The sequence below is a fragment of the Stenella coeruleoalba genome (genome assembly GCF_951394435.1).
Source record: "Stenella coeruleoalba genome assembly, chromosome: 10".
In the NCBI taxonomy this organism is placed as follows: domain Eukaryota; kingdom Metazoa; phylum Chordata; class Mammalia; order Artiodactyla; family Delphinidae; genus Stenella; species Stenella coeruleoalba.
Window position 1 is genome coordinate 42,785,242 of NC_137156.1, and position 12,378 is coordinate 42,797,619.

The following is a 12,378-nucleotide window of genomic DNA, read 5'->3' on the forward strand; positions in this document are numbered from 1 at the left end:
CAAAATGAAAAAAAGTTCTGTGGATTGATAGTGGTGATGGTTGCACAGCAATGTAAATGTAATGCTACTCACTAAACTGTACACTTAAAAATAATTAAAATGGTAAATTAAAAAAAATCTCATGATCTAGACTGAACCTACTTTTCTAGTCTTATTTGCCTTTATTCTCATGTATGTTATTTACCAAACTGAGTAACAATAGTGTTCACAGGTGTAACATTTATTTGCCTGACACAGAGCTTTACATGCTGAATTTAATTGTAATTTTCATGAAAACCCTGTGAAATAAATACTATTTTGATCCATATTTTGCTGGTGGGGGACTGAGCCTTCGAGAGGTCCTGTAACCCCGGCTTGGACCCAGGTCCCACAGCCAGTGGGTGATCTGACTCCCTGGTTCCCTGCTCTGTGGCTACCCCTGCTGCTTACTGCCGTTCTGATAGGTGCCTTCACCTGAGCTTTTCTCTCTGCCTGAAATAAGGGCTATTCTATCTCACCTTCAGAGGTCCTATTCCGCTACTCTTCTAAGTGAGTCCAAATGCCACTTTATCCTTGAATTACTTACCCCAGGTGACTATGATCTCACAACCCTCCAAAAATTCCTCTAAGTCTTTGCTACTCTGAGTGTCACAGACCAGCAGCTGGGTACCACTGGGAGCTCGTGGGAAATGTTGAATCTGAGGCCACACCCAAGATCTCTGCAATCAAAAACTGCATTTAGGGTCTTCCCTGGTGGCGCAGAGATTGAGAGTCCGCCTGCCAATGCAGGGGACACAGGTTCGTGCCCCGGTCGGGGAAGATCCCACATGCCGCGGAGCGGCTGGGCCCGTGAGCCATGGCCGCTGAGCCTGCGCGTCCGGAGCCTGTGCTCCGCAACAGGAGAAGCCACAACAGTGAGAGGCCCGCGTACCGCAAAAAAACCAAAAGACAAAAAACTGCATTTAAAAAAAAAAATTTTATGCATTTAAGAAAAATTATTTACAGTTGATTTACAATATTGTGTTAATTTCTGCTGTACACAAAGTGATTCAGTTATACATGTACCTAACAATACATTCTTTTTCAGATTCGTTTCCATTATGGTTTATTACAGGATATTTAAGAAACTGCATTTTAAGATCTCCAGGTGGCTTATGTATAAACTTTGAGAACTGCAGGATGGGAATTTTTCTCTTCTTTTTTGCTTTGCATCTCTGTACTTGTACACCTGTTTTATATTCCCAATTGGACTGTAAGCTCTTTAAGGGCAGGAGGGTATTATATTCTCTTGAATATCCATAAATATACATAGCATAGAAGAAGGCACATAATTTGGTCTCTGATGTAACACAGCACTCACATTAAAAAATTTAGATCATTTACTAGGTCAAAAAGTACTGGGTTATTTGGAATAGTTTTTCCCAGTGTGCTAACAGTATCACTTTTGACAATTGGTTCACTTGTAATGTTTCCAAGAATTCAGGCTTCTGATAATGGTGAAAATGTTAAGAGGTATAATCTAGGTCCCTAAAATAAAACCTTCATTCCTTCCCAGAGCCTTTGGTCTATAACCAGCCCTTGTGACACAACGTCTTTCATCACCAAAACACAAATATAGATATTACAGATTTGGAGAAAATTCAACACTTAGAAAATGGAAGTGTGAAAGCTGAAGACTCCAATCAATTTCACATGTAAAGCTTTGACGTTTGTCTATAGTCAGGAAACTCACTGTCTTCCAGGAACATTGGAATGGAATTTAGTTTTGACAAATATTTGATTCCAAGCTCTATTTTAGAGCAAATTTAGTTAATAGCAAAACTTCAGTCACTAGAGACACTCCTGTACCATTGCTCGCTAGGTACATGCCAAGGACCACTAATTAAAGCTATTGATTTTTGAAGGGATGACTGTGTATTTTCTCATTCTTTATTTAGACCCAGTGTTTGCATGTATTTGTACCTCTAAATGTTCCCAGTGAGTGTGACCAACTGATTGCTGGGATTGTCAGCTGTGCAGGTCCTTCGATCAGCTTCTTGTTGCTGTACAATCTGGATTCTCTGTTCTTTTTGCAGAATGTTTAATTGGACTACATGCATAAAAAGAAAAGAGGGGAAACACATATAGGTGGTAATTCTTCTTTTACTTCTACTGGCTCCATTTCAGCAGTCAATCTGACCTCTCCTGAAGTTCCAAATCTAAAAATTGTCTGAACATAAATCTACTCTTTGGAGCTGACAAAACCCTTTCGTTCAGGGAGGATTCCTCGTTACCTCTTTTTTAGAATTCTTTTTTTCCCTGCGAGTGTGTGTGTTGTTTCAGGGAGTGGCTCCCTTCCCACCTCACTCATTGGTTTGCTCACGCCCTTATGGGATGAATCAATGCTTCCAGAAAGCCGGGGGCTTCCGAGGGACTGCGGGAGCAATTACTTCCAAATGATCTCGTGCATCTTAGCAGGGAGCATTCAGACCACACCCCAGGTAAAAGGAAGTCTTTCCTTCATGCTTTTGAGAACTTTGAAAGGCTATGCACTCTGGTGTTTACTGCAAGAGGGTTTGAGGGAGAGATGGCCGGGTGTAGATAAATTTGACTATGTCAAAATGAAATGTTATAGGCAGTTAGTGGAAAGGATGAGCAGATAAAGGCAAAACTGCTTACTGGCAACCAAAGAAGAGGCTCAGGACAGTCCTTGGCGCAGTGTAAATGCTGAGAGACACCCTGTCATGTCTCTTCTCAACAAGAAGCTAGTGGCCATCTGTGAGTGTGGGTGTCAACGTCAGAAGGAAGAGAACTTATAGGGAAATAGAAGAAAGGAAGGCACTGGAGCCTGAAACTGAGCAAAGAAGCAGTGAGCCTGCATGGCACGGGGGGAAAACAGTTTCTTAAATTATTAGTCGAGTGGCCAGTGAGAAGGTGACAGTCTCAGAGTTTCGAGCACTTGAAACTATACTTAGGAAAATATTTTCATCCTTTCAGCTCTAATTTTTATTATTAAACTAGTTTCTCAAGTATAGGAACTAAAATGCGTTTTTAAACAACACTGACAATGGAAAGTGTTAACTGGCATTTAACCAATGCAATGATATTAACATGCATCTGGTTCTGCTTTGTGTGGAAAATGATTTTTCATCACCATAGCAATTCATTTCTGGGCTCCATTGGAACTGGGCTACGGTATGCAGTAAACAGCAAAATTTTTCTTTTTCTTTCCTGAATAAGGGATTCAGCAGTCCACCGGCTAACACGGGGCTCTTCATCTAAATGTTGTATAGAGTAGCTAGTATAATTTCAAATCCTTTTCCAACTAAATTTTGTGCAAAAAATTCTGTACATCCTTGTTAGGATAAGACGATGCTAGGTAAAAGTGATAAAAAGAGCCTCATGCTAACAATGTACTCTCAGCTTAAAAGTGAATACCAAACCATTGCCCTTTTTGTGGTTAATCTGAGGATAGGAATTTATCCCTGATCTTGTTCTCTGACAGTAAACTAGGAAGATGAAAAGTCTTTAGTACTGTTGGATTTTCCATTTTTAATGTTATTCTTGATGACATTATATGTTGGCTCAACTAAAATTAAAAACAAACTGTTCTCCTTACCTGGTGAAGAAATTTTATGGAGGCTATGGATGTTCCTGTAAGAAAATATAACAATAAAAAAGAAGGAAACAGTTTTACTTATTTTCAGTTGCTTTCATTGTCAACATTTGGTTATGTTTAGAAATTCCTTTGAGGATATGTTCTAAAAGCACACCTCATTCATTGAAGCATCCATTTTTATTCATACTTTGTTTCAATTTTATTCACTAAAATTGTAACTATTAACCTTTAAAAAGTCAATAGTTCACAATGTATCGGTAGTGACGATCTATTTGTATTTTAGAGACTTTAGTAGCAAGCTAAAGTAAAGAAGTAAATTTTTGGAGAAATAAATCTTGGTCACTGTATATGCTTTAGAAGGCGAAGCCACTTACTGTTAATAATGGTTATATGTATTTTGTAACCACAGGGCACTTATACTGAAGTGCATACCTCAGTATTTAAATTTCATTTGGATAGAACATAAGATAGACCTGTAGTCATCATGTGGGGAGATGAGGGCAGGCCTATAGCACCTGAGGACAAAGTCACACTTTCACCTCTTCTTTGACTCCTAAAAGACTATCTTTATTTCCTACCCAAATGAAATTCTATGATAAATTATCTGAACTACCCTCAGTGATTTCCTTGTTAGAACCCCTCTCCACCCATCAAGATATTGATGAGATTAGTCATGTAAAGAAGACTTCCTAGAAAATAATCCATCTAGAAAGTGTGTTGTATTGTGTATCACTGATAAGACTAGTGGGTTCCCTGAATCTCATGAGGGATCTAATGTCCCTTCCTACAAAGGAAAGCATTGATTTATTATTTTTGGATGATAAGCCTGGGAATTGCGACCTGAATGCCATGGGGGAATAGACAATTATTTTTAAAGGCAGAAAATAATATTGAAAAATGAAAGTTGGCTCAGAAGGGTTTCTCTGTGTATTTTTTATGCCCTAAGGAATAGACATTGTTTCTAGAAACCCTAACCCTAACCCTACTCTGGTATAAGCCTAGACCTTATAATCATCTAGTCTTACCACCCTACTAAATCCTAAGCTCTCATAACCCATACTGTGACCCTGGGCCATTCTCCCCAACACCCACCATGCTTTCAAATCTGATTCCTGAACCAAAGAGACCACTAGTCCCTTAGTCTGAAGTCCCTCTTCTTCCCTGTCCACGTTGAACTTCATGGTTGACCCTTTGCTCTTCTCCCATCAGTACCCTCAGTTTCCTGACGCTCACAACATTCTTCTGCCAGAGCCACCTCTGAACATCAGTTCTATAAACGCTGCAATTCACTTTCTCTGCTCCTATGATAGGCAGTTGAGCATTCCTGGAGACATTATCAAAAAGCCAAGCAAATTGCTTTTACTACAAATTCACAGATTTACATTTAGGCTGGGCCCTCACAATAGTCTGTCAATCCTTTTACTTATTTATAGTCAGGCTTCTTTCTCACTGCATCATCCTACATCAATGGTGTTCCAGGATTTTCCATTTCTCTTAAAATCCTGTGTCACCTTTGCTACTTCTTCCTCAGCTACTGGACCACTTAATGGTAGAGCTGGATGGTTCAACATTGGACCTCTTCTTTTCTTATTTGTGCTGACTCCCCTGATGATCTCATCTGGTCTCATAGTTTTCAATACCATGTAGAGGTCAACAACTGTAATAATTTTATCTCCAGGACAGACTTTCCTCTGAACTTTTCTCCCATCCCCACATTTCCACTTGGATATATATTTGTCATATCATATTTGATCTTTATTTTCAAACCAGCTTCACCTCTTGTTTTCCCTGTTTCAGTGAAGAATATCTTATTTCTTTTTTTTTTTTAATTATTTTTTTTTTAATTTTTTTTTTATTTTTTGCGGTACGCGGGCCACTGTTGTGGCCTCTCCCGTTGCGGAGCACAGGCTCTGGACGCGCAGGCTAAGCGGCCACAGCTCACGGGCCCAGATGCTCTGGGGCATGTGAGATCCTTCCCGGACCGGGGCACGAACCCGCGTCCCCTGCATCGGCAGGCGGACTCTCAACCACTGCGCCACCAGGGAAGCCCCAGAATATCTTATTTCTTTCAGTTATTCAGGTCAAAAATTTTGTACTTGTGTTGACTCTTGTCTGCCTCTTATATCGCACCTCTAATTTTTCAGCAAATTCTAAGTTTTTCTTTTAGATTCCAGCCAACCCAAGTTTTACCTATCATTTTCTCTCCTATGGGTTATTATACTAGTCTTCACAGCACTTATCACAATTGAAAATCCTATTTTATTGCATATTTATTTGGTTTCCTGTCTCCCTCCCACCAGAATGGGTACAGGTTTTTGTTCACTGTGTGTCGTCAACCCCTAGAATAGAGCCTAGCATCTGGTAGGCATTTAATAAGATCTTGTTGAGTAAATGAAAGTAAGTAGAAGGCAACGTATTCAAGTGAGGTTTGGTTTAAGTAGGAGTGTAGTAGCAGGACTGATGGCTATGTAAAAGGACAAAGATGTAGGTGGGTGACTAGATGTGGTGATGAGGGTTTTGGAAGTTCTCTTCGGATTGCTTCAACTGTCTCAGTGAAGTGGGAAACAAAGTTGTCAGCTCAGAGTGAGAATGAGGAAGAAGATGTAGGGGTTTGAAGAAAGAGGAGAAGGTGTGAGTTTTCTAGCGAGTGGGAGAGTAAATGGGCTCTGGAACTGTATAGTATGATTACAAAGAATTAAAGTGCCAGATTGAGGCTCAGGGTCATAAATTTGAAGTGAAACCAGCAAGCGGGGTTGTATGATTTTTTTCTGTGACCACATTTACCCTTGTGGTGCAGGAGGAGAGTAGGTATGTGGTAGACTGAGTGATCACTATGATTTACCCGAAGTGGATGGTGATGTGAGAGAAGGTAAGGTATTTGAAGGGCATGCACAGGAGGAGTTGTGGTGAACTCGGTCATTAAGTCTGGCCAAAAAAAAAGAAGTCTGGGAAAACTTAATGTTGGAAGGATCAGTAGACTTTCATTTTGGTGGTTTCCCAGAAATGTTGGAGTCCAGAATTGAAGAGATGGTGTGGAAAGAAAAGAAGTGTTGATCCGAGAAGGAAAAAACCCTGAAATTATGGTGGTGTTGTGGCTACTGGTTGTTGCTAAGGATGTGACGGGCAAGGAAGAGTAGAGGTAGTGAAATACGCTATTAGAAAAATTACCCATGGGATAGCATATTGGGTATTATAAAAAGTGCGGTGTTAGAAGGAGTGGAATTAACCCCAGAAGTAAATCTTCAAAGAAAGAAGGGTTTGACTTGGGGGTGGGCAGATGGCTGTAACAAGAAGAGGTAGTGAATGGTGTAGACTTGTGGATGGCAGGAGCTTCAAACCTGGAAGTTTGTAGGTAAGAGGGAAGAAGAATGATCTGGAAGCAGAAAAGAGTGCACAGAGGATACCTAGCCTACTTCTGGTGGGTCACCCAGTGTGAGAGGAAACAGAGAGCTTCTTGGGAAGCAGAGTCCTTCAGCAGGAACCATGTTTAGTTAGAGTCAGAACATGTAGAGAAGAGGTTAAGGATGTGGAGGGATGTGTGACAACTGCCTGAATTCCAGAAAGTGTATGGTGAAAAGTTTCCAAGAGTTGGATCATGGTATGTTGCTGAAACTCAGTCTCTGTTCACCAGTACTGAATAGAAACTCAGAGACAGAGTTTTGGGTGAAGTAGAAAAGACTAGCTTTTATTGCTTTGCCAGGCAAAGGGGGCCACAGTTGGCTAATGCCTGCAAAACTGTGTGTCCCGCCCTGGAGAGGGTAGTGTTCAAGGAACAGGGTGTGGTCAGCTCATGGACATTCTTCTGATTAGTTGGTGGTGAGGTAACTGGGAGTCAGCATCATCAGCCTTCTGGTTCCAACCGGTATGGGGTCTATGTGCTTATGGGCAGCAAACAGTTAACTTCCTCCACCAGGTGAGGGTTTCAGTAGCTGCAAAACAGCTCAAAGGACATGGCTCAGGATATTATCCATAGTCCTTGAGGAAGAACTAAATGCCCTTGACTTTGTTTAATGGCTAAAGTATTATTATTTTGTCTTGCTTGACTGTTTTCCTTTCTTTCTGCCTTTTCTCACTTCCCTGATTAAATTTATTCTTTCACTAAAGTTTTTCTACAGGCAAAAAGCAGGTGAAGGACATGGGTGGGGATCTATTCTGGGAAGGCCTCATAGGGTCCTTCTCGGTTACAGGTACAAGAAGGGAACAAAACTAGGGGTGTGCATTGCACACAGAGACACAGGGATGGCTGGGTTTCTCATGCAGCTGATGTGATCGGGTTTAAAGGGCATGTTGAGATATGACACACAAGGGTGGCACGACCTGAAGGGAGAGGAGCCTGGGGGTTCCTGCCGGGGCTATTGCATTTCTTGTGACAGAGGCATGGAGGTGGCAGTGTGGCAGTTTCCCTCTGACTAGATGGGGCTGATCCCATCATGAACATGGATTACGTACCAAATGAGTCCCCTCACCTTCCAGCTTCTCTCACTGCCTCACAGTCAGAGTTTTTCTGTATCTCCGTTAATTTTCTCCATTCTCAGAAGAGGCCATGTTCTTTCTGTTGTTGATTGAGCTTTCGCTGCCTGCTTCCTCCAGGACTTTGCTCCACTTTCCTTCCTACTGGTTCCTTCCCCGAGTCTACAGACGTCTTCACGTCTATCCTGTTACAGACCAACAAGGGCACCTCTTTGACTGGACTTTCCTTTCTAACTACTCTCCATCTCTCTTCCTCCTTCTCACCCAAACGTCTCAAAAGAGAAATCTCCAGCACCATCTTCTCTTTCTGCCTTTCCATTTAGTCCTCCGTCTATTACTCTTGGCTTTCTGTCCTGATCGCTAGCGTTGGGTCTTATAAAACCAGCATTACCTATCTGACATGCTAATGAGACGATCTCATTCCCAATCTACAGCACATGGTTCTCAGTGTCAAAAGGACAGGACTCAAGCTTGATTCTCACCCAGTGCTGTTTTCCATGCCTTCACTCAGCTGGTTTCCTCAGCCTGGAAGACCCTTATCTTTCTCTTTACTAGGACTTAAATTCCAGGTGCTGCGTTTTATGGAGCTTCCCAGACTGGGTAGGCATCCCTTATCGCTTTTCCCTTCCTATTCTGTGCGTATGCTTTTCCGACTTGTGACTGGTCTATTGGCTCTTTCTTATTTGCTGTTATATCTCTAGCTCCTGAGTACCTGTCACACAGCAAATGCTTAACAAAATGGTTTTTGAATGAATAAAGAATGAATGAAAGAGAAGGTATATCCTCGAGAAGAGGCATTGGTATCCTGGCAGCAAGAAAAGTAAACTTTCAATTTTCAATTCACATTTTAGCATTCTCATTCATGATATATGTCAGAAGTTTCACACATGCTTGGTGATTATGAGTCACACTGAACCTGCTAACCCAGAGTTAAATGGATAAAAGTCCTTGACCTCTGTGGGGTCATCACAAACACAGCATCTGGTCTGTTTTGAAATTAACTTTTATCCATGTTAACTTGCAACATTCCAGCAGCTCAACTTGCCAAGCTGCTCTTCTGTTGCCATGTCCTACAGTAGGATCTTCCTTGGGTTGTATTTCTTTCTCCGATAAATATTTTCACAAAAAAAGGGTCAGATAAACTATGAATATTTTAATAGATGTTCTCTTTGCCAACCATACACATGATCATAGGACAATAGGCAATTTATCAAAATAAATGAGATAAATATAATATGTAGAGAGTAAAGTCAAAATAAACCTTTGATAAGACTGAAAGTCTAATTTATTACGTGTCTCATAGGTCTCTTCTGGTGATTCTGAAGCCAAACCTCTGATCTTCACATTTGTCCCCACTGTCAGAAGACTACCAACCCAGTCCCAGTTGGGTGACACCTCTAAATTCATTGTTAAAATTCCTGAGGAACCAAGTGATAAGACTCCAGAAACTGTAAATAGGGTAGGATTATTTTTTACTATTTTTTATATCAAGCAGTTAACATTAAATTATCCATCATAATGACTTGCAAATTTGTATGGTTGTTTATTTTCTCTGCTTAAAGTGAGATAACTGGGAAATCTAAGATTGGCTAAAAATATAACTATGTAATAGGAACTTCAATGTTATCAAATTTCAGGTTCTCTCCAATACATTATTCTCAACCCTTTTGATTTGATATCCTTTTGTTTGCTGTTCACGTGATATATTCGGCCTCCTGACACCTCCCCTCCCAAATGTATCTTAAAATAATAAAAACAAAATATTTACAAAGTTTAAATTTATCTTTAAAGAATACTAGATAAAACAGCAAGGTGTTATTTTACGTGTAACAGATTAGCAACATTAAAAAAGTGTAATATCTGAATTTGGGGCAATTGTGGATATGTTGGCAGGCTCACACTTTGCTGCTAGTTTTGTGAATTTGTACAATTTTGGTGGAAAACCCTTATCCACAGTCATACAACTGTGTATAACCCTTTAATGTTTAAACTCTTGGAAATGCATCCCAGGGAAATAGTACAGAGGAAAAAAAAGTGTTATATAGGAAAATAATTAGAGAAAAATAAAAGGAGCCTAATATCTAACAATTAGAGAAAAGCTAAGCATATGATAATACATCACCTTGACAAAGTTATAATTATAATGGTTATGTAATTTCATGGAACATGTTAATCTTACAATATTAAGTGATACAATAGATTATAAAGTTGTATTTATACCCTGATTGTACATATCTAAAGAGACACCAAGACTGAAAAAGAAATTAAAACAGACAAAAACCTAAAAATGACTTGTGTTAAGTAGTGACATTTTGGGTAAAAAATTTTTCTCTTTAAAATGTATTTTAATACTATCTTATTATAAATAAAATGTGACTGGGGGAACTTTGTGGTATTTTTGAGCCAACTTGTAGGAGATAAAATTATCTGATTCTCGTTGTCTATATGAAAACATCTTATCTAGCAAGAAGTAATATATAACCTGGGACTTACAATGTCACCTTATTTCAAAGACTGTTAGGACCAAATTATTTCAGAGAAATTCTGAATGCCACATAAAGCACTTCTGGGAAATTTCTCCCTAACAGTACTCAAGTACACATAATATATTCATGGGATCCTTTGTGATTAGGTGCTATTAGTGTGGGACTATAGATGTATGAATCAATCTTGGTTGCATATCTCTGAAGCCTCCGAAGATAAGGATACAGACGGCAATGGTATCTACACAGCCATAAGTTTTGCTTGACCATTAACTAAACCCATGACACATCCCCATTTGTTTTGTGAATGTCTTTATGGAAAACATTGCTCTCTTCCTCTCTTTTTAAAAAGTCATACCAGGATTTATTTGAAAACAGGTTTTGCTGACTTTGATCCTGAGCCCTAAATTGTTTGGGCTTGGACCAGGACAAACAAGTGGGTTAGTAAAAGTAAACCATTAGCTTCAACCCAAATCTCTCCTATGCCAACCTGATTTTTAGATATATTCGTAAAAACTTTTGTCCTTGGGGGTTATAAGCAGATTAAGGTTTTAAGAAAGAGTACATGCAAAAAAAATTTACCAAAGCAACATCAACGCTTTTATGTCTCTACATTTATTGCAGTCTGATTCCAATGAGTACTTGACCTTGAATGTTGGGAGCCAACGGGAGAGAGACCGAGGAACATTGACTTATCCTTTAGAGGTCAAGGACAAGGCTTCCCAAGGAAGGGGATTTAAAGCAAACGAACCTCAAGGAATGCAGCAAAGTGACCTCTTCAAAGCTGAATATGTCTTTATTGTGGACTCTGAGGGGGAAGATGAAGCTCCAAGCAGACAAGGTGAACAAGGCCCCCCAGGAGGGATGGGCACAACAGCTGCTCGGCCCACGTCTCTAGCAATCTCCTCCAGTCTGGTCTCTGATGTGGTACGCCCCAAAACTCGGGGGGCAGACCTCCAGGTTCTGTCACATCCTGAGATGCCTCATGGGATGGCTCCTCAGCAAAAACATGGGCCGGTAGGTTTTTCTCCTTGTCATTAAAAAAAAAAAAAATGTTTCATACCCTTTGTCTGCAAAGACCTTTCTATTTATTCAAGGCAGCAAAGTGTACAAAACTCTCAAGGAAAGAGATATTAAAAAACGAAAATCGCAAGATCATAAACCATCACAGTGTAAATATAGATAATAAATTCAAAAGAAATAAATTTCATAAGATGAAAAGGATTATATACAATTATGCTGTGAACTGGCTGAAGAGAATATGTAAAACACTTAGCTGGAGTGGATTTGGGGGAATATTAACCCTTCCTTCTGAAAATTCTTGGAGAAGGTCAGTACAGGGAATTTCTTAGGAGAGAGTTCTTGGTGGGCTGGGTGCATGAAGAAGCACATTTCAGAGATGAGAAAGATCCAGCAAAAAGACATCAACTGGATGCAGACACTTTACTTTTAAACTAGTAAAAGAGTAGTAAAAGGATACACTAGGAATTAAGAGTGTGTAAGGAAAATCATTTCCTCCTGTGTGACTTCAGGGAAATATTGACTGTATTCCTGGAAACCACCAGAAGCAGGGCTGGCCTCAGAGAATTGGGGAGAAGATCCCACCCCAAAGCTTAGCAGCAAGATTGAATGGTTCCTTTAAGGTGTCAAGGGTTTGATACTGTAGGAGAAGACTCATAGCTGTGACGGCAGGAAAGAAAGGGGGTGAAGAGGGTGGAATTTTGAAGGGAAAAAAATAGGATGACTGGCTACTTGTTGTCATGAAGCTATCAGATGACTTTGACAAGGCGTAGAATGTTAGGAATGCAGAGATTGGCTTGGCTTTGGGAGTAAATAATGGGTGCAGAG

General features: G+C 40.1%; 1 protein-coding gene across 1 annotated transcript in view; it reads left to right on the forward strand.

Annotated features, from left to right (window-relative positions):
• MLIP (muscular LMNA interacting protein) overlaps nucleotides 1–12,378 on the forward strand; it is a gene marked incomplete at both ends in the record, with an annotated part of 279,786 nt that overhangs the window by 124,521 nt on the left and 142,887 nt on the right. Inside the window, 2 exons of the mRNA XM_079934320.1 lie at nucleotides 9,351–9,506; nucleotides 11,155–11,547. Of these exons, the coding sequence (XP_079790446.1) occupies nucleotides 9,351–9,506; nucleotides 11,155–11,547 (549 nt within the window). The remainder of the gene's footprint in view (nucleotides 1–9,350; nucleotides 9,507–11,154; nucleotides 11,548–12,378) is intronic.